The 23,713-nt window shown below is 39.1% G+C and overlaps 1 protein-coding gene across 2 annotated transcripts in view; it reads right to left on the minus strand.

Moving 5' to 3' along the window:
- cars1 (cysteinyl-tRNA synthetase 1) overlaps positions 1-23,713 on the minus strand; it is a 55,852-nt gene that overhangs the window by 17,151 nt on the left and 14,988 nt on the right. For both annotated transcript variants that reach the window (XM_055649657.1, XM_055649656.1), the window contains 12 exons: positions 22,274-22,370; positions 21,395-21,493; positions 20,384-20,533; positions 16,856-16,996; positions 15,171-15,259; positions 13,783-13,904; positions 12,492-12,604; positions 10,769-10,897; positions 8,969-9,098; positions 8,284-8,387; positions 5,351-5,448; positions 1,066-1,255 (listed from right to left, as the gene is read on the minus strand). In XM_055649657.1, the coding sequence (XP_055505632.1) occupies positions 1,066-1,255; positions 5,351-5,448; positions 8,284-8,387; positions 8,969-9,098; positions 10,769-10,897; positions 12,492-12,604; positions 13,783-13,904; positions 15,171-15,259; positions 16,856-16,996; positions 20,384-20,533; positions 21,395-21,493; positions 22,274-22,370 (1,462 nt within the window). The remainder of the gene's footprint in view (positions 1-1,065; positions 1,256-5,350; positions 5,449-8,283; positions 8,388-8,968; positions 9,099-10,768; positions 10,898-12,491; positions 12,605-13,782; positions 13,905-15,170; positions 15,260-16,855; positions 16,997-20,383; positions 20,534-21,394; positions 21,494-22,273; positions 22,371-23,713) is intronic.

The following is a 23,713-nucleotide window of genomic DNA, read 5'->3' on the forward strand; positions in this document are numbered from 1 at the left end:
TACTCAAGAAAACAGTTAGATTTATGAAACATTACATGCCTCTCAAAACAATGCTGGTACAGTCACATTATTTTGTAATCTTATCCATGTCCTATTATGACATCTATATTCAAATTGCCTGTATAATTTACTCAGATTCAAGATTTTTTTTCCAAATGATCTAGTGTCATGAGATGATATTAGACCTGCAGTCAATGTTGAGGATTCCCAGGTTTACTCTCCCATCTGTATAGCACTGTGCACGCTCCATCATGGGTCTGTCCTACTGGTGAGACAAGGTGTTTTGTGGGAACTGTAATGACTAAAGAGTTAAAGATCTACCACACTGTTACTAGTTTTGAGTCACATGTTAAGTTAGAAGGGTAAGAATGGCAGATATTGACCCCTGAATGATATCAGAAAACTGGATGGATTTTCTGACCAACCAGTAACTTTGCAGTCAATATTACGGGTACTGTATTTTACAACCATCCAGTAAATTTGTGGTCAACATTACAGGTACCCATTAGCAAAACAGATGAACTGAATCTGAATCACACAGATGCTACAAACAAATTAATTGTTTTTTTTATTTTGGGTTACTGGTCTGGTCTCATCATCAAACACTCCACCCTCCTCCACGAAAATTATTGCTAGTCTATCTGAAAAAGAACTACCTCATGATTGATCTAGATTATTCTACCTGAAAATTCAGGACTGCCCCATAGACAGGTGCAAATATGGAAGTTCCTAACTTGCCCAGAGTTCCTTGCCGTCATCATTCCAGCTGCACCCTGACTAACATACTGCTCAAGGAGTATAGCTTTGCAGGAAACCTGTCTCAGTAAACAGGACACATTAGATTAGATTTGGCACAGGCTCCATTCAATTAAATGTTTGCACAAAGTAAATTTCTGGTATTTTACTTGTTATTGAATGAAATTAATAATATTTATGTTTAAAATATATAATTCTATGATTAATTTTCAGTGGCTCGGTAAATTTTGGCATATTAATGTTAGATGTTAAGTGTGAATGTGTGGCACTCTGTGTGGCACATTAGCACACTACATCCCCTTGTCTTACCTTCAGTATCTCTGTGAGGTAGGTAGCAATGGTTCTCAGCAGCATGCGGTTTGGCAACTCCTTGTTGCTCTTCTTTGCTGCAATGTATGTGTTGCACTGGCTCACAAGGGTGCGCAGCTCCTCGATCACCGTGCGGGTGTCTACGTTGTCGCACAGTGCTCTGTGCACAGCTGCTTTCTTCTCATAAAAACTTTAATTGAAAATAATGAAATGTTATTTATAAAACTATATCGTTGATACTTTCATTTCTATTTGAAATCATATTAAAAAGAAATTCAACATGGAATCATGATTGGAGGACATGGATGAACTATTTACAAATATATTCAAGGGTCTTCCTCAACACCAAGCCCTGGGTGAATCAGGAGATCCATAATCTGTTTAGGGCTAGATCTGTGGTGTTTAGTACTGGCAATCCAGAGATATACATTAAGTGCTCGTATGACCTCCTGAAGATCGTCACAAGAGTGAAGAGACAAGACAGGACTAATCTGGAGTCACAAACAGATGCCGGACAGCTGTGGCAGAGCTCGTACACCGTTACCTCCTACAGGAGGTACCAGGTAGCAGAGGGTGAATCCAAGTAAAGCATCTGGCCCGCGTGGCATGTGCGGCCAAGTGCTAAATATCTGTGCGGACCAATTGGCTGGAGTATTCAAGGACATCTTCAATCTACAGCTTTTGCAGTCTCAGTTTCCACCAGCTTCAAAACGACATCTATCACACAGGTGCCCCAGAAGAACATGGTGATCTGTCTCAATGACTACCACCCAGTCGGACTTGCATCAGTTGCAATGAAGTGCTTCAAGACTTGGTTATGGCATGAATCAATTCCTGCCTCAGAAATGACCTGGATCCATCCTCTTCAATCTGCCCATCACAACAGGTCCACAGCAGCTGCAATCTAGACATAAGGAACTGCTGATGCTGTTTCACCAAAAATGACAAAGTGAAGATGTAACTCACAGGGTCATGCAGCATCTCTGGAGGAGATAGATAGGCAGTTTTGGGTCATAGAAACATAAGTGCATGACTATGCCATTCGGCCCTTCGAGCCAGCACCACCATTCAATATGATCATGGCTGATCATCCAGAATCAGTACCCCGTTCCTGCTTTCTCCCCATATCCCTTGATTCCAGTAGCCCGAAGAGCTATATCCAACTCTCTCTTCCACTGCCTTCTGTGGCAGAGAATTTCACTGATTCACAACTCTCTGAGTGAAAATGTTTTTCCTCATCTCAATCCTAAATGGCCTACCCTTAATAATTTAATATGTATTTATAATATCACTCCTCTCATCCTTCAAAATTCCAGTGAATATAAGCCCAGTCGATCCATTCTTTCATCATATGTCAATCCTGACATTCCGGGAATTAACCTGGTGAATCTACGCTACACTCCCTCAATAGCAAGAATGTACTTCCTCAAACTAGGAGACCAAAACTGCACACAATACTCCAGGTGCGGTCTCACCAGGGCCTGTACAACTGCAGCAGGACCCCCTTGCTCCTATACTCAAATCCTCTTGCTATGAAGGCCAACATGCCATTTGCTTACTTCACTGCTGTACCTGCATGCTTACTTTCAGTGACTGATGTAGAAGGACATCCAGGTCTCGATGCACCTCCCCTTTTCCTAATCTGACACCAGTCAGATAATAATCTGCCTTCTTGTTCTTGCAATCAAAGTAGATAACCTCACATTTATCCATATTATACGACATCTGCCCACTCACCCAACCGATCCAAGTCCCCCTGCAGCCTAATAGCATCCACCTCGCAGCTCACACTGCCACCCAGCTTTGTGTCATCCGCAAAGGGGTCGAGATCCCTTTTCTGACTGATTGTAATAGAGGATAGAAAGCTGGGAAAGAAGTGGTGCGGGACAATAGGTGAATACAGGTGAGGGGAGTGTGATGAGTCGACAGAGTCTAGAGATGAAAAGACATCTGGGCTGTGATATATGGAGAGAAGAGGTGTGAAATGTGAAGGTAGATAGGTGGAAGGGGATGGAGCAGGGACGGAGGGGAAAGAGTGCCAGGCTAATGAGAGAAATGGTTCCTCCTTCAGGTAAGCAAAGGGAATTGGGAACGGGGTGGTGGGGTCAATTGGTCAATTACCTAAAAATGAGTATTTTAAAGTTCATACTGTTGGGTTGTTAGCTACCCAGCAGAATTTGAGGTGCAGCAACTGTGAGATCCAACCGGTCTTTCTTTTTTCCGCCCACCCCACATCAGTCTGAAGAAGGGTCACGACCCGAAACGTCACCTATTCCTTCGCTCCATAGATGCTACCTGAGTTTCTCCAGCATTTTTGTCTACCTTCAAATTTTCCAGCATCTGCAGTTCTTTCTCAACCTATGGACAGTTAGAAGTTTGCCTTGTGCAATTGATTTTTTTAATCTCATCAGAATAGACTATTAAATAAACCATTCTCTTAATTCCAACCAGTTTTCTCCCTGTTGTCTACTGAGTGTTTTGCACCAGACTCCCACACTCTCCAGTTTATTTGGTGAGGCACAGCATCAGCTTTTATCTCTGTTGGAAACGCTTCTCCATTTCCGATCACAATCTCATGCGGTACCAGCATGTTTGCAAACTCACCATACTTTGGGAGCCAAGTTTCCCACTGTATACCCTTACTGCCATAAAATAAAAACAGAAAATTCTATAAATACCCAGCAGGTCACGCAGCACATGTGGAGACAGAACCAAAGTTAACGTTTCAGATTGGTTCATGAGTTCTGAAGTTATCGACATGAATATTAAACCCGTTTTTCTTTACACAGACATTATCTGACGAGAAGTAGTGTTTCCAGGATTTTCCATTTATTTCAGATTTTTCAGGTTTTTTTTGCTTTTGGATTCTTTCCATTATCTTCGACTTCCTGGACCTCCCTGGCGTCAGACTATCTGTTATTGAAACCATCAGTCGTGACTCATGACCAGCTTAAACTATTCTCATGATCTCCTACTTTCCACTCTCGAGTTTGTTTTAGTTATAATGCCAATGTCATTATCATGAGTAATGTTTGCCTACATGTTCGTCATGACCAATACTCGTTCCAAATTCATTTGCCACTTATATTGTCACACTGGAGTTCCTTGCCAAAGCCTCGTCATCTCTTCCCTTCTCTGTTATGATCCTTCTCAATCTAAATTTTTTAACCAAGTTTTTGGCAACATCGAAAATATTCTTCATTGATTTATTTGTCAATTATTTATCTGTAACCATTTTACACTCACAGGATAAGAGTGATATTGGCAACACACCCATTTGTTCTCATTCTTACCTGCCGCTGAACTGAATGGTTTGTTTACTCTCTGCAAAAATATTAATGAATCTGACAGGCTTTTCACTGTCACTGATACTGGATTTTCATTTCAGATTTGTTGAACTAAAACTCACTCAGTTTCTCGGTGGAATTTAAATTCATAATTTCAGATCAATGATCCTAAACCTCTGCATAGCAATCTAGAAAGACAGCCACAATCATGGGTCAAGTGTTTGGGAAAATTATATGTCAGCGAGATAACAGAATGGTAAGTTTTGGTATTATTATAAATTCCACAGAAGCTGCCTGACCCGCTGAGTTACTCCAGCACTTTGTGCCTATCTTTGGTTTATACCAGCATCTGTAGTTCCTTTCTATACTATAAAATATTACTTGGTTCAGTTTTAACCAGCATTCAAAAGAAACTTGATTTCATATCGCTTTACCTATAAAGTTAGCTTATTGTTGGACCAGGCAATTAGTAATGACAGCTTGTTTTATTTATCCCTGATGTTGCATGGAAGTGTTCCCATGGATCCCACCTGTTTTTTCTTTTTCCAGAGTATTCCTTCAAGAATTTGCTTAAACTACTTCCCAGCTTTGAATGGATACCATATGTGCAATGTGGGCGTCTCAAAATAGGGCCCAATTTAAAATAAGACAAACCCAGTTCTTTGATGCAGCACAAAATAGATGTAGGATAGGATTGCGAATAAATTTTCTTTCAGCCATCGTTTGCAAGCAAATCACATGTTTGTTTATCATAGAATGTCACTGAGGCCACCTCAGCACTAAAGCTGCTGCTCTTGAATGAGATCAGCAAACGCCACACTCCAGAAATCAAAATTTACAGGGTTTTTTAAATCCACTCCTCTACACACAATGCATAATTCAGTGATCAATCATCAGAGTTGTAATAGTTTATTCATGCCTAACCTTTCCAGCAGTGGGCAATTACAAATAGATTCACTCGGGTCCAAGCCCACCCCAGATATACAACTGGTACTGACCGTTTATTGAGTGCCACCTCCTTCTCTTCCCACTTCTCAAACTGTCCTGTGAAATCTGTTGGAGTTCGTAAAATATCTTTGACATTCAAGAAGAACTCCTGTAAAATTAATATTGCTCATCTCAGACGACACAATAAATAACCTGACGTGTATTTAACATTAAGGATATGTGCATACACAATTAATTCAACTGAATACATTTCAGTATGTCACAGTGTCAGGAAAAATGCAAGGGAAGTTACAAAAAGAAAGAGGGTATGAAAGATGATTAGCCAAAATATTTTTCTCAATGTATTTGGCAATGATGTGCAAGAAGTGCTGAGATCAGCAAGTTGGAAGGTGAAAGGGTCAAGGTTATGTAACTGGTCAAGTAACTCATTTCATTTTTTCACGGAGTGTTGAAAATTAAGATTGCAGAACATCTGATGACACAGAACATTTAGTGCAGGATGCTCATCAATGAGACTTCAAATTCCCCATCCATATATCCCTCTCCACATATCACCACCAATATCCCCTTACACAAGCAATCTCTTCCTAGTTCACTTGCTTCAATACTTTTGCCAAATGCCCATAAATCTGCTTTGTTTCTCATGGTGCCTTTTGTGCTGTAGATTAAGACGTTTCCACCCAAGAGTCGGTCACTACATTAGGACAAGCAAAAAAATGTGACTGTGGGTCTCGGTATCCATGGTCGAATGAAATAACTAGTCACAGATATTTCACAAAACGTTATCTGAAAACACTGTGTGAGGACGATACAAAAAATGTTCTCTTTCAACTACACCAAGTAAACTGGGTAAATTGAAATTAAAGAACGCTCATTAGGTCACATAGTACCTGTGGAAAGATGCTGAGCTAATGAGATACAGAGGATGTTTGAATGCACAGGAATGACTTGGTTCATGAGAAGTTAAGGATTTTAATGAACTATCCCCGTCTCTGCTTGCTTGGAAATGGAACTATATATTGTACACACTTGAATAGTGACCGATGTTAATCCTCTGTGCTATCATAAATAAGAATGCAATAATCTGTTAAAAGTCTGTGTTAATGTTCTCCGGTTTGTTTTATGTGGGGGGAGGGGAAGGGGGTCAGGGGAAACGTTTTTTTCAGTTTCTCACCTTGCTGGAGTTGCAATTGTTTTCCAGGTCGCATCTCCGGTCGCTCTGTGGCCTACCATCGATGGAGCTGAGGCCTCCTTGGACTGACTTTGAGCCACTTGAGCGTGGATTTAACATCGGAGTCGATCCCTTACTTGGGATCGCTCCAACCGCGGCCTGCAGACTTTACATCGAGAGCTCTCTGTCGCAGGAGAGGCGGGAGCTCCAACGACACAGAGGTTCGACCAGCCCCGACCCAGGGTCCGATCGCTGGGGAGCTGATCGCCCCGATGCGGAGAGCCATAACGCCGCCGGCTACAGGAGTCAAGATCGTCCCGTCAACAGAGGGCCCGAGGCCCCCGACCGCAGGAGATTAAAAAAGGGAAGACATTTGAACTTTTTTTTCGCCTTCCATCACAGTGAGGAATGTGGAGGAGTCACTGTGGTGGATGTTTATGTTAAAATGGATTTTGTGTGTTCCGTTGCTTTTTATTTATATGACTGACGGCAAATGAAATTCCTCATATGTTGCAAAACATACTTGGCTAATAAAGTATTATTGTGATTGTGAAATCAAAAATAACCATGTCGACACATTTTGATAGGATTTAACAAAAGTGGATAAGGAATCAAAAAGACACAGATAAAATTTCTTAGACACAAGAAACTGCACATGCTGGTCTACAAAAGGACACAAAGTGCTGGAGTAACTCAGCGGGACATGGCAGCATATTTGGAGGATATGGATAGGTGATACTTCAGTTGGGACCCTTCTTCAGACTGACTGCAGGAGGGGGTCAGAGGGCTGGAAAAGAGGTGGTGATGGGACAAAGTTTGGCAGTGATAGGTGGATACAGGTGAGGAGGTGTTTTTGATTAGCTGATGGCAAAGTCCAGAGATCAAGAGGATACAGATGGGGTAAGATAAGGATAGAAGAGGAATGAAATAAGAAGCCAGATGAGGGGAGGGTAGATAGTTGAAGAAATGGGTGTGCGTCTTATGTGGGGCACAAGGAAGGGGCAGGGAAGAGAGGGGTGGGGAGGGGTGTTACCCTAAAGTTCCTTAATGTGCATTTCAAAACAACACAAAAAGAAACAATGCTGAACTCAGATAAATTGAGTAATGAAATGAGATAATTATGGCAATGAAAGATAAGGACTAGTTTTGGTGCTTCATTACATTACATTAAGTGGCTTTCACCCCAACTGAGGTTGAGTGGTACCATTTGCATTGCGCAGTTTTGCTCAAGGGTAATCTGGGCGAATGAGCAGTCCTCTCCCTCTCTCATGGTGCTTCATGAAGTAAAATAAAAGTTGACGGGAAATATACCAGCACCCGTTTAGAATCATAGAGCTATACAGCATGAAAACACGGTCTTCAGCCCAACTCATCTATGCTGAACAAGTTGCCAACCCAAGCTAGTTCCACTTGCCTGGACCAGTCTTTCCTACCCATGCAAGTGTCTTTTAAATGTCATATTTATACTCACATCTACCAATTTCTCTGGCAGCTCGTTCCATATATACTGGCAGTGCGAAGGTGTTGCCGCTCGGATTCCTTTTAAATCTTTCCGCACTTACTCATCTTAATCTCTGCCCTCTAGTTTTAGATTCCCTTACTCTGGGAAAAATGACTGTAGCTGTTCATCTAATTAATGTCCTCATGATTTTATATGCCCCAATAAAAGACACCCCTCCGCCTCCTATGCTCCAGAGAAAAAAGTCCTAGCCTATTGCTATTCCATTAATAAAATATATCCCACAGAGGAGAACTAAATTCATATAAATCATTATTTATAATGAAATTAAAATGCATTAAAAACAGACTTACATTCAAGAACTTCTCATATTGAATTGCAGATTCCATGGTATTACTGGAATAATCCAACGTATCTTTCCAGGTATGCATGAGGAATGCCAAACGCAATTGCCGACCTGTGATCATGTAACATCAACACGAGGTTAAAACAGAGAACTGAAGAAACCATGTCAAAGAATAGAAATACTGAAAAAATATAATCTATAATAAAACTCCAATAATTCACCACTCTCTGGACTTTGGTAGTGCTACACCAACAGATTTTAAAATCTATTTGAAATCACCGTTTTTTTTGACAAAAGGACACAAAATACTGCAGTGACTCAGCAGACCAGGCAGCATCGCTGGATAGCAAACTTCACCGTCAACTGACTTCAGTCTGAAGAAAGGTCTCGACCCGAAACATCGCCCATCAATGTTCTCCAGAGATGAGTTACTCCAGCACCTTGTGGCCTTTTGTGTACTAACCAGCATCTGCAGTTCTTTGTTTCTTCACTTTTTAAAAGATATTACATTATATTATAATATATTTTGCAGTGAACCCGATAGTTGAAAGAGTTCACAGGATCCAGGGCTCTAATGCTATTCAGGTGAACATGGAAAACATGACCTGTGCTGATTCTGAACTATCAGAATGTCTGAATAGTTTTGATTATTGGAGCTTCATTCTGGTAATTAAAGCAAAGACGTTAATTACTTGTATTTGCATTCAGTGCTTCCTTGATAGTTATAAAATTTTTTAAAGATTTTGACATCTTGCAGCCTGCTATGGTTAGGTGCCCAGTGTGGAGGAAGTATCGAACCCAGTGGTCATTTTCAAAATATGCCTGTGGACAGAAAGAGATTATTTTCAACACAACTACAATCAAGAAGCAAAACATAGTACAAACCAATACTATGATTACATTCACAGCCACCCTGTATAACAGCAACATTTGATGTGACGCGGATAAGCAAAAAAGACTATGAATTGAGAAATAGGACATTTTTTTACCATTTCATTTAGATATGAAACTTCTCATTAAGATGAGGAATTTTGGTTCTAAATAATTTACCACTCTTTTCTTCGTGGGCACCAACATTAAATATTCTGGTAGCATATGGGAATAAATTTAGAATAAACTTCCCTTGATGGTGTCTATCAAGCAATCCCAAATTAAGTAATGTTCGTGGGAAAGCTCCAACTAATTTGCTACAGAACTTACAGTAGGTTTCAACTACAGCTCAGCTGGTGACACTCATGTCTGACACAGACGGCTGTGCTTTCAAGTCTCATTTCCGAGGCTCCGCAATTCTAAACTGCCATCCACTGCAGTACTAATGGAGTGCTACATTTTCACAGCAGCAGTTTCTCAGGAGTAATATTGACCTAGGCCTCCACTGCTCTACAGGTAGACATAAAAACCCACAGCACAATTTTAAAGTGCAAATGACTTATCTTTCAATCTACATCACAAAAATAATGTTTGATCATCAATTCATGGGTGCATGCTCACATGTACATTAGGGCTTCTACATCTTTGTGAAAAGTATGTTGCTGCAGGTCAGTTTAAAAAAATCACCATCTTTTGAACAGAACATTTTCTATGCTACTTTAATGTTTTCATTCTGTTGCTTCCTGAAAATTGAGAAGAATTGTGAATTATGGTCTGCTTTCCTATGCGTGACATGACAAGAAATCCTTCCCACAAACCTATTTGCACAGACACCTTAAAGAATATTTTTTAATATTCTATGTTTCTCACATGATGAGAACATCATGCTGTTAGCCTTTGTAGGTGAACCCATAATCATCAGCTGTATCGATTGAAGGAGAAGAAACATCAGTAAAATATATATATTTATCTTATACCAATGTTGTTTTACAATCACTATCACAGCAGAAATAAGTATTCAATTTCTTGAATATTTTCATGGTTCTCTATATGACTGAATTCCATCTAATCACTGTAATTTAGAATTATGGCCAAAAGCATGGCAAAAATGTTTAATGCCTCAAATCAAATGCACTTTCTAAAGTAACCAAATCAATTTTTAATGCACCTACCCATATTAAAGAGTTCTATCAGCCAGGTAGAAGGCAATTAAACTATTTGTTGCATATGTGAGGCAAAGCTATTGTCATTTTTATTCGGCCTGATAGATTAGCCTTTGTTTTGCTTCTTTTCAGCTATCTACCTAAAATTTATCGAGGAAACAAAATCCATTACTCAGAACTCCAATTTACAATCCCAATGTTCTGCCCATGTTCCACTTTAGTAAGAACAAGATGACGTGTACATTATCTTACAAGATATGGAAAGAAGTCTTCATTCATTACAACATATTTTCTGTGATGTTTATAGGTTACGCAGGACTAATTGTCCACGGGAGCTTCTGTGCAATACATCTGTTCAATTAGATCTTATCCAGCTCTTTCTAGCTTCAAAACACGATGAAGGTTTTACCTTAAGGTCACAGAAATGTTTTCAATATCCAAATTCCAGATGATAATTACCTCAGACTGTGCCAACTCATTGTCATGGTGAGGAAACCTTAAGTCAAACCCTCCCCCATGAATGTCCATGGATTCTCCCAGAATTGTACCCGCCATTGCTGAGCATTCAATGTGCCAACCAGGACGTCCCTGCCAAGGTAAATAGAAACATCAGAATAACATTAGATTTAATAATCCTGCTGAAAATTGTATCGTGAAATGTGAAATATCAAGCACATGAAGAGGTTAACAGAGGGAATAACAACTGAAAAAAAGCGGAAATGACACAGGCTTCAGCCACAATTTTTCATTGGACATGGGCGTGAAATGAAATCTAGTGAATTGCAGTTGTTGGAACCCGTTCTGAACAAAGGAGATGGATGCAGTTTTTAAATAACACCAGGGTCAAATGTAATCAGTGCTTGAAAGTTCTAAATAAATAAAGCAGTATTAAGATAAAATGCATTGACAATGATTAACTTCTTTGGAAATGTAGCAGTAAGGGTTAGAAACATAGAAACATAGAAATTAGGTGCAGGACTAGGCCATTCGGCCCTTCGAGCCTGCACCGCCATTTAATATGATCATGGCTGATCATCCAACTCAGTATCCCGTACCTGCCTTCTCTCCATACCCTCTGATCCCCTTGGCCACATCTAACTCCCTCTTAAATATAGCCAATGAACTGGCCTCAACTACCCTCTGTGGCAGAGAGTTCCAGAGATTCACCACTCTCTGTGTGAAAAAAGTTCTCCTCATCTCGGTTTTAAAGGATTTCCCCCTTATCCTTAAGCTGTGACCCCTTGTCCTGGTTGATGAAGACAGTGCAAATGATAATTAATTGCTTGATATTGACAATTGCTAGATATTGAGAAGGTCTTTTCTGGACATGGAAGCAAAGGTAAATCCCATGAAATTGAAGTGGCATTGGCAATGGAGATTTGAAATCAGGTGATAATCAGCACATCAGGCAACATCAAGAGAGAAAGAGAGCTAACACTTAAGATCGATGATCTATCATCAGAACAACATCAGAAAGTAGATAGAATTTTGCTGAATAACGTGAAGAACTAATACATTTCGTTTTTTCCAGATTGGAGGAAGTTTACAGCTGTGCACCACCAAGTCATGACAAGACCACTGTGTGTGTGTGTGTGTGTGTGTGTGTGTGTGCGTGTGTGTGTGTGTGCACACACACACACACACGGACCCGTTTCCATGCTGTATATCTAAACGAAACTATACTGAAATTACTGAATGATCTCCTATGTGCCATCATACTATGATTGATGTTATATTGGAAAACCACACCTGAAAAGTTGAAAGCTTAGGTATGGAATTTTAATGCTACAGTTTAAGAGGTTGATTACAGGCATCAGCTACTCTCCGTGTCTGGAGCTATCAGACTGAAGTTGGTACCAAATGAAGAGTGAATTATTCAAAATGTTTCAATTCCTGCATCAACTTACTGGAGTCATGGAACCAGGTGCTTTGGCTCAGCTTGTCCATGCCAATCAAGTTGCATAAGCTGGGCCAAGGCACCCGGTTCCAAGTTGGCATAATGGGACTTGCCTGCATTTGGCCCATAGCCCTCTAAGTCGTTCCTATACATTTATTTGTCCAAACGTGTTTGTAAAGTCGTATTGTATCTGCTTTTGTAGCTTCCTCTGGTAAGTCGTTCCAGATGCAGACCACTTTATAAAATGTGCTAGGTGATGTGACAGATACAGGATTTGCTTCTTACCTTTCCCCAGGGTGAATCCCAGGATGGTTCGCCAGGCTTAGAGGCCTTCCACAGAGCAAAATCATTGGGAGATCGCTTCTCACTGAGCCGGTCAGCTGAAATACTGAGATCACCTAAAAAAGTCAAGAATATTTTCTGGTATTCAAGAGAAAGTGAAATGAATATTTCATCTTTTGCTTGTTGTAGCCTCCCATTCACCCTCATGAAGCACAAACAGAAGGTGGTCACCGAGCAACTGCAGGCCAGCTCCACCATGTAATAGGATAATGCTAGAATGGATGGCTGATGCCAAATCTTTTTGAACACCTAAATACTCTGATGAGATTTCTTGATCACAGCATCAGTGTGAAGGAACAAGGTTAGGTTGCTGGATATATGGATGCAACTATCAGGACCATGACAGCTTCTAATCTCAACTCTGCACTTCGATTACGGTCAGCAAAGTTTCAACTTCTTGCTTACAAGTAGTTATCTACCTTTGCCATAAACATGCTCAAAGATTCTACTTTCGCTCCCAGTTGAGGAAGAGAGCTCAGATAACCTTTAGATGGAAAACATTGCCTCATGTCTGATCTATTTTTAAGCAGCCTCTCCTAGTTCTAGATTCTTTCACAAGTGGAAACCATCTCGCCACATCCACATTGCAAAGTTGTCTCAGAATCTTAAATAGTTCAACAAAGTCCCCTCTGACTCTTCTGAACGCCAGCGGATACATGCCTAACCTGTCCTACTTTTTTTTAGAACTACCTACCATCTCTGAATTGCATCCAGTGACTTTTTTCTTTAAATTAATAAATGATGAATTATGGCATAACCTCTCTGCTTGAGTTTTTTTATTAACAATTTATGTAGGTGTCCTGATACCTTCCGGGATCAGTGCTGCAGATCTCCAAGAACCGTCCATTTTAAAACCTCTTGCTATCCTATACCGTTGTATATCCCGTTGCTTTGTTTGCCTTCCTAAATACATTGCCTCTGGATTTAATGAAATTTGCCCCCCCCCCCCATCGTAATATCAATCTATAGCCTAGTTTGTCCCATTTTCATATGACACTTAAGGAGTCTGTTTGTCCCAGCAAGTGCATACTGGCTCTTGGCAATTCCCATCAGTCCCATTCTCTCACTTTGTCCCTAGTAATCCATTTTCTCCACAAGCAAATCCACACTCCCCATTTCTACTGGCACTTATCTACGCTGGAGGCAAATTACAGTAGCCAATTGTATGTGTTCACAAGCATGTGCGTTCACAAGAACTGTCCTATAAAAGTGTACTTGGTGCTACAATTCTCACCTTCTCCTTCGTGTAGTGCTTGCTGGTCTCCAACAGCCTCTGGTACCAGTTTGGCATATGAATGTTTTTCATTGCTGTCAAATTTCACTGTGTCAAAGTAGACAGAACCATTGGAGATATACCTGGTGGAATATAATCCAGGGACATTTATTGAACATAAACAACAAGGTACTGCCTAAAGTTAAGAACTCCTGAGTCTCATAGAGTTATACAACGTGGAAACAGGTCCTTCGGCTTAACTTGCCCACACCGACCAACATGTCCCATCTACATTAGTCCCACCTGCCTGCGTTTGGCCCATATTCCCCATATTCCACCAAACCGGTCCTATCCATGTACCTGCCCAGACTCTTTCACTAATATTTCCTCAAGAATGAATCAATTTTCTCAATCTAACCATTATATTTGACATGTCAGCTCTGAGATCTTTGATAAAGATCAGGCTAATTTTCATGAGTTCATAATTTATCTATTATGGCAATTCTGTCTGCGTCAATCTCTTTTTTTCTACCCTCTACTCCAGGAAATCTGGAAAACAAACCTTCGGCATCTTCCTTGTTTCTTGGTCTTTACCATCCTTTGGACAAATTCCATTGCTTCCAGATTAGTTTACATGTTCATGAGGAAATTCTTCTTCCTGGGCACCTCCCTTGAATTCATCTTTCCTGTTCCACTTAGTCTAAATTTAATTCTAGTTTTGAGGAGATTGTGGATCTCCAAAACCGAAGTTATCTGAATAACCCCCATCTCTTCCAGGACCACTTTTTACTCCATTGAGACAATCTTTTTCCCTGAGCACTACTTTCCTTAACTAACCATCATCCTTTGATTTTCTTAAAATCAAAAAAATATATACATTTATATATTTCTGACTTGAATACGCTCAGCAATAAAGTCAAAGATTCACCACCCCCTGGAGAAGAAATTTATTTTCACTCATTTCTGAATAGATGACTGCTTATTTGGAAACTAAGCCCTGCTTTTAGACATTCAGTTGTAACATCATTGCTGTGTCTACCCTGTTAAAATATATTTCAATAAGGTTGAGCTCTAATATTGGACTCCACGTTGAGCATGAACATATTCCACACCCAGAGGAATTTGGAAAAGGTTGAGTTTATAATTGACTCGTGTGTCAGTTCTGACCATAGGCAGCTTACTGCTGGGAATTTCTAGTCCTTTATCTGTTCAATCTGCCTACCTGATCTGGTTCCTCAATTCTCTTGCCTGTGTCACAATTCAATTAGAATTCAATGTATTTCAATGAAGATTAGTATCCACAGGGAGTTAGTGTCCTCTGGCCACATGTCACCACTGTAATTCCTCATTTTAGCCCATTTAATTCTACAAAAATAATTCTGTTTGAACCAACAGGAGCAAGCACTTACCCATAGTGATTGTCGACCACCTGCTGGACAAACTGTACAATCTCTGGAATGTACTCACTCACTCGAGTTAAAACATCTGCAGGCAGAACCTGTAGAGAAAAATGTTAAACACTACATAGTGCATGAAAGGAGCTGACACACAACTCACCACGGAGACAGAAAGAATCAGGATATTCTCATAAGTAATTAAGCAGCTCCCACACTTTGGAGTGGTGGTCTAATGATTGTGATATGAGATATAATAGAGTTCCCTGATAGATTCTTCCTCCAGAGAGAGCTGATGTCTTTCATTAGATTTATTGGTTTCACAATGTTGCAAATCAGTAAAATACTTCATAGCATTTCAAACTGGAAAGCATTGTCATTTTAATTTCCTTTTCAAAAATAACACATAATTTTATTTCCAAGGTATTTAATTTAATTTTTTCAGCAAATATATTCCTTTTAAGTACTAATTCTGCAGCATTGTTGTTTACATTGCTCAACTCAAATATTATTAGAGGAATGCAAAGCAAAAAAACTAGATATTTCTCTTAATATACTGGATGGTTTTAATTTGATCATTAAAATCATAGAACGGAATCACTTTGAGACACAAAGTACTGGGAGCAACTCAGCGGGTCAGGTAGCATTTCTAGAGAACAGGCATAGGTGATGTTTCAGGTCAGGACCCCTCTTCAGACTGAGGAAGGGTCCTGATCTGAAACGCAACACCTATGCCTGTTCTCTAGAAATGCTACCTGCTGCTTGACTTGCTGAGTTACACCAGCTGTGTGTTTTTTGGAACGTAGCATCTGCAGTTCCTTGTTTCTACTCTGAATCACATTGAGTCTTACTATAACAGCTCTTTAAATGGGTTGTGCCCGAACTGATGTGTTACCGCACCAAGTGAATAAATGCACATATGATAAGGAGCATGAAGTGGCTATCTGGCTTCTTGATCCTGATCTGCAATTTAGTAAAACAGCAGGTGATCTGACTATGACTCAACTCTGCATTCTTATCTACTTGTACCAACCTTCCACCTCCTGTACTTATTAAAAAATCTACCTGCATAAAAATATTCACTTTGCTATTAATTTCTATATTCTTATGTTTCCTACTTTCTATATGTCATTAGTAAATTCACCAACTATACCCTCAGTGCCATCATCCAATTCATTTTAATACATTGAAAACATTTAAGGGACAATTAAGGAATAACTGTAAAACATTGAGCAACAATTCCTGTGACACTGTTCATTACATCTTGCCAAGCAGAAAATCACCCATCCTCTATTTCCTGTTAACCAGGGAATCATTTAAAAACACAAAAATGTTATATTAGAAACATTGTGATGCAGCACCTTATCGAATATCTTCTAGAAATCTTAGTACATTCACCAGTTTAACTTTAACAGCAGCTGGTGTTTATGATCTGATCACTGTACCACACCACTGGATCATTTATTATCTGCCTATTGTATTATGGCAATGGTTGGTTTGTGGCCTGCTTGCTATATCACACCATTGACGTGTTACCTGTTGCCTGTAGCACAGCTTGGGTGATTGTGAGTTGTCCATACCATGGTGCTGAGCTGGTATCCTATTGTTCAGAATGTACCAAAACCTTGTTTCAAATAACATTATCCTAATGTCTGAAATAAACTGTTGCAACCATTTCTGTGAGAACTATAATTACTTACATTGAGTTCATCCATATCTTTATGATATTCTCCTTCCCAGTACTTGGGAAGCTTTGAGAAGATGGTATTGTCAGTCACTTGACTACCAAATTGAACATCCAGCCAATCAGACAATATATCCTTTGCTTCAACTAACAGCACCTTTAAAAAAAAAAAAGAAAAAAGCATGACTCGTAAACACCCCACGTTAGAATAAAATACAGTATTCAAGTTTAAAGACGCAGTATTTTTGTTGCAGGAGATGAACAGCTTGTGTCTAGAGCACTGTATGAGGTTATGATCACTTCATTACATGGAATTTATGGAACGAATGGATACAAAGGAGATAGGGTATTAGAAATTTAAATCATATAGTTAATTAAGTTCGTAAATTTCTGAAAATAAACTTTTGATCTAACTAAAACATATTGATAAATTTATAACTATAGCCAGGATTTTGCCATAAATGCCATGTGCCATTTCATGCCATTTTTGATGATTTCACCAGGATAATTCCTTTTTCACAATCGAGTGCCTAAATCAGCCTTTTTGGTAAAAGGTTGTGCTATTTTCTCGAGTTGTACCATGATTACAATGATGTTTTCTATGTTAACACATTAATATTAATGTTATTATTCATGTGTTAACATAGTATAACTTAGAAGAAAATTTCCACCACCGGGGCAAAACTTGGGGCGCCACCGTCGGTCATTCATTCGTTCGTGCCACTGCACGCTGGTTCAGTCTTCTCTAAGATCGATTTAAGAAAGAACTGCAGATGTTGGAAAAGTCGAAGGCAGTCAAAAAATGCTGGAGAAACTCAGTGGGTGAGGCAGCGTCAATGGAGAGAAGGAATAGGCGACGTTTTTGGGTCGAGGCCCTTCTTCAGACTGAAGAAGGGAAATATAAAGGAAGAGGTGGAAACAGTAGGACTAGAAGGAGAGCTGGGAAGGGGAGGGGGAGGAGAGAGAAGACAAGGGCTATCTAAAATTAGAGAAGTCAATGTTGATACCGCTGAGGTGTAGACTACCCAAACGAAATACCCAAGCTTGTCTCCGCACTACATTTACTGCTGGCTCCAGTCGCAAATCTGAGTTTGAGTGTTCTGTGCAAGGCATTCATTGATGCTAGAATTCCACTGTGGAAATTGGAAAATTAATCTCAGAGGGTTTTTTTTTAGAGAAATACACAAAAATATATATACGAAGTGAGTCATCATTACAGAAAAATTATGTTGACAGCAACTTCAACATTGTTGTGCAGAAAATTAGAGATGAAGTTGCATGCAACAAAATATGGATCTCAATAGATGAGACAACCGTTGCTGTGGGGAGTTATGTTGTCAATGTGGTCATCGGTACACTGGAGGCAAGTCAACCATCAAAGGAGTATTTGTTGACATCGGAAGTATTGGAGGTCAAACAGCTCAACTATTGCTCAGTTGTTTACATCTTCACTTGCTGTACTTTGGCCAGAAGGTATAAAACACAAGAATGTTCTTCTGTTTGCGACTTAAAATTTTGTTCCCCAAAATGTTGCATTTGACATGCTTAGCTCAAGGACTTCATAGAATTGTCAAGCACATACGTAGCTTGTTCCACATATCAGTCACCTAGTTTCCAATGTCAAGAAAACCTTCCTCAAAGCACCGTCACGTGTGCAGTTGTTCAAGGAAATGACACCCGAGATTCTGCTACCTCCTCAGCCCCTTTTGACTAGGTGGGGTACATGGCTCTCTGCTGTACTCTACTATGCTGCAAATTTTGAAAAGATAAAAGAAATTGTCAACTGTTTTCAAGAAAAAGAATCTGCTGCAGTCAGGATCGTCAGTGAAATCATGCAGAAAAAGTCCCTCCACCGCGATCTAGTGTTTATTGCTTCCAATTTTGCAAACTTCCTACAAGCGATCACTTCCCTGGAGAAATGTGGCGAAACATTAGTGAATAACTTGCAGGTTTTCAACAAAGCGATGTAGGTAAAAGACATACAAAGAAAATGTGAGAGTGATTTTAGCTAACAAAGATCTTGAAGAAATAGAAAACATAGCTAAAGTTATCAAAGGTAGTTGTAATGCACAAGGTATAGAGTCTGTAGCTTGTTTCAGGTATGCACCAGTGACCTCAGGTAAGGTAGAAATAAGTTTTTCACAACTGAAGCATATTCTGTCTGACAGGCGGCATAGTTTAACACCAGATAATTTGAAAAAAAAAGCCAGATTTTCGGATGACGGATTTTCTACTGAAACCGATTGCAACATTTGCTAACGCTTGTTCTATTCGGTCATGATTCTGATCAATGTACCCATTCTGTAAATTATTTTCCAAATATTTATCACATTAAATGTTTGAGTATTGTGTAGCTTTACAAAATCTTGTGCAAGCTCAATGCCCACTCTGAGCACAATATTTTAATCTCTCCATATTTTATTGATAATGGCTATGAAAATAACTATCATTAAAGCTCTTCATACAAATAAATAGTTGTTAACCATGGAAACAGACTTTTATTCTAAACTGTCAGGCCTTACCTTCAAGTGAAAAATGTTAATCATATTAATTTGCCCTGTTCCTATTATCCATTTCATTGACCTATCTCACATAAACTTGAATGCCGACAGTTTCTATTTGTCTGAAGAAATAGAACGTTAATCCTCAATGTCCTAGTCAGTTATCCCCAAATCAATAGCACCAAAGCAATTTATCAGGTCATTATCACATTACTGTTGAGGGAGGCTAGCAGTACACTAATTGGTGGGCTACATAACAAGTGTACTGTAGAAATACAAACTTTAAAAAAATTCTAATCACTTTTTCCTGGTAATCCTTCATTATGAGGTGAGCAATAAATTATTTATTGTTTCTCAGCTTCCCCTCCCCCCCCACTATGTGTGGAGCTTATATAGACCCTTAAGTTCAAATGTAATTGGTTGCTTGCTTGCTTCATTACCCAACTGTGCTGAAACCATGCTGCTTTTTACTTAAATAGAATATATTTACACTGCACTTTACACTTTAAAAAAACCAATTACATTTCGCAGTGTGCCATTTTTCCTTCTGCCTCACCACATGTATTGTTAATAGTGTTACCTCAGGTATCTAGTTTGTATTTCTCAAATTTCATTTAATCCAATCTGACTTATTTTTTCATTCATGTTATTAACTCAACCAAATTTAACACTGCAAACTTCTAAATCAACTTTAACACACCACCCTTTGATTCTTCCTCCTCCTTCAATGAACCTCAAATGTGTCAGTGCACAAAAGTATCCTTTCCCCAAACTCAAATGTGTGGAATTCCTTACCTCTTACTGTCTCATCTCCTATATTTTGTAAACCAACATCTGCAATTCCTTCCTACACATACTGTTCAAGACATTTGTTTAATGAGCCTGTACTCAGTTTTTCCTCCATGCAAGTGGGTGAAGGTTGAATTCCTGAAATGTACCATCAGAAAGGAGCCACTGACAATAGTAAGAATTCACAATTCCACTTAACACCTCTCAGCTCATTGGCAAAGTAACTGGCAGCTGGCTGCTTGGTGAAGTCATACCTGGGCTTGTTGGGTAATTTCCCCTTTGGGAAATGCCTGTTGTATCATATCCTCGAGGATTTTAAGGGATGACAAAACCGTGTGATTTATCCTTTCTAGCATCTGTTTCTTGTCAGGATCCGTGGTTTCAGCAAGTTTCACAGTGAAAGGCTGGTCAAGAACATAATGAAAACAAGAAACAATTCAGAAAAAAAAAATAATTTTAATGAATCATTGTGTCAGCAAGAGCCAATTTCTGAGAGTTTTTCATGTTTTGCCATTAACTATATACTTTTCCCTTACATTTAACCTCCCAAAGTGCAACACCTTACACTTGCCCAGATTAAGCTTCATCTGCCATCTCTCCACCCATATTAGTAACTGATCCCAATACTGGGATATCCGTTGACAGCCTTCCTCACTATCCACAAATCCACCATTTTTTCAGTGGTCTCAGCACTGATCCAAAGCTCAGTTGTCATGGTAACAAAAAACAGCAAAAAAGACAGAAGAGAAACTCTAGGAAAGAAATTGAAACAAAGGTATACACACAGCTGCACAGAAAAAAGGTGATGCTTATTTTAAATTTATACTACATTTTATGAGTTAGAATGTGCCAGATGAAATCTAGGATGTTGATACAAGGAACAGCTGATGCTGGAATCTTGAGCAAAACACAAAATGCAGTATCTGAAGACAAAACAACAGGGAGATACTTCCTACTATCTGTGGCTTCTTAGTAACCAGAGACGGCCGAGGGTCAGATTTGTTGTTGCCTCACAATCTTGTAGACAATGGAGCTATAATATCTAGGTATCTGTACTTTAACCATTCCACTTCGACCATTGGATATATATTGATTACCCAACAATCTTTAATGACAATCATGTTTACGTTCAGCTACAATAATCTATGTATCTGTATTTTAAACCATTTCCACTTAATCATGGGGTATATATTAATAGCCCAACAATCTGTAGTGACAATCATGTTTCTGCAGAGGAGCTATGCTTTAATAGTCCATCACTTTACCTTCAGAGCAGCCTTGATATCTTGCAAAAGCGGTGTAGGAGCCAGATTCTTCTCCCTATACTTATCAAATAGGTGATTTTGCCTGGCTCGTTTAATAATCTATGTAAACATAACAGCAATTACATTAAAATAAGCAGTGTTATAGAACACAAAGCACCGAGTTTAACATATCAGGTTACAAATTAATGCGTTATCACAGTGCTATCTGACAGGAGAGACAGACAAAAATACACATGAACTCTCATTTGCCATAGAAGAATCATGCTTGAAAATAACAAATCAATCTTTTATCTATTCTCCATTTTTATATTTACCATAATTAATACTGAGAAGGTAGTGTACAACAAGTTTCATGCTTGCATCTAGCACTTAATATTTTCTGGCAGTCCCAAGCTAAGAGCCATGTATTCCCCTGCCATGCGGGAGTGGGTTTTTGTAAAATGGCCTGGCCAGAACCTAATAATATAATGTGTAGGAAGGAACTGCAGGTGCTGGTTTAAACCGGAGATAAACACAAAAAGCTAGAGTAACTCAGTGGGTCAGACGGCATGTCTGGAGAAAAGGAATACAGTAGGTGACATTTCGGGTCGAGACCATTCTTTAAACTGAGAGTCAGGGGAAATGGAAATGAGAGATATAGACGGTGATATAGAGATATAGAACAAATTAATGAAAGATATGCAAAAATGTAACGATGATCAAGGAAATGGTCCATTGTTGGTTGTGAGCTAGGTGCTAACGAGATACAAACAATGAAACTTACCAGGACGACAGTGAATAATATAATAATACCTAATATGTCATGTCACTGGTAAAATTTAATGAAGGGTTAATTTATTGCTGAAGAGCAGAAAATGTGAGATGACAACACTCTCTTACCTTGTCATCCACATCAGTAATGTTCATACAATAAAAAACATCATATTTGAAGTAATTCATTAGGATCCTTCGCAGGATGTCAAAGGAGATATAGGACCTAAGAAACAAAAAGTGAAGTGATTTAATGCTTTAAATGAACGGTCTGGTGGCAGATCAAGCATGGACTAGGAAATTACAAGAAGCCTGGGTGAAATTATGGGTTGTAAGATCACAGAACATTGTAAATGTTCTTAAAATACAACTTGTCCATAGCTGTGATCATAATCCTTATGTGCTTTATTGATGCTTCCAAAGCCTTTGACCGTGTTAATCACAGAAAGCTGTTTGGTAAAATGAGTCAAAGAGGGGTGCCTGAATACATTGTTAGAATCCTGGCCTACTGGTATGCCCACCAGACTATGCAAATAAAATGGGGCAATAGGGTCTCAGCCCCATTTGGGGTTAGCAATGGTGTTAGACAAAGAGGAATTTTGTCCCCAGTCCTTTTTAATCTATATATTGATGATCTGTCTAAACAATTGAAAGCCTGTAACACTTGGTGCGTGATTGGTAATATTTTAGTGAACCATATTATGTATGCAGATGATCTTGTGGTCTTTAGTCCATCTAGCGCTGGTCTCCAGCAGCTCCTTACTATATGTTCTGTGTATGGTGTTGAACATGACATTAAATATAATGCTAGTAAGAGTGCTGTTATGATCTGTAGAACCAAAGAGGATAAATGTCTAAAATATCCTGATTTTTAATTGTCTGACAATAATCTTAGTGTCTGTAATAAGATCAAATATCTAGGGCATATTATTACAGAACAAATGACAGATGATGAGGATATTTATAGGCAACGACGCATGTTGTATGTACAGGCAAATATCCTCTTGTGTAAATTTGGTGCGTGTGCAGATGTGGTGAAGATGTCGCCATTTAGAGCATACTGCACACCACTCTACACTGCGCACCTGTGGTCGAACTATTTAAAGACAAGTATGCAGAGACTAAAGGTGGCATATAACAATGCCATGAGAACACTGCTAAGGCAACCTAGATGGTGTAGTGCCAGTAATATGTTTGTGGCTGCAGGAGTCAGTACTTTAGAAGCTATCCTAAGACACCACATGTATAAATTCATTTGCAGGATAAATGACTCTAAAAATGTGCTTATTGTGGCCTTGTCAAACATAAGGGTTAACACTACACGCTACGAATCCCAGCTGTGGAGACACCGGTATCGTTGTCTCATTGTAGGACATTGATCATCTTTTAATCTGGATTTTTAACTTATGTATTGTGTTTTTTTTTAAATATATAAATTATGATGTTTTTATAAGTGATATACCAAGATTTTATATGTATTTATGATATTTGATATGCATTTTTAATGTAATGTTGCCCCTTGTCTGGACCTTGAGTCCATAATAAAGTTTATTATTATTATTATTATTA

Source organism: Leucoraja erinacea, chromosome 18 (genome assembly GCF_028641065.1).
Source record: "Leucoraja erinacea ecotype New England chromosome 18, Leri_hhj_1, whole genome shotgun sequence".
Classification (NCBI taxonomy): Eukaryota; Metazoa; Chordata; class Chondrichthyes; order Rajiformes; family Rajidae; genus Leucoraja; species Leucoraja erinaceus.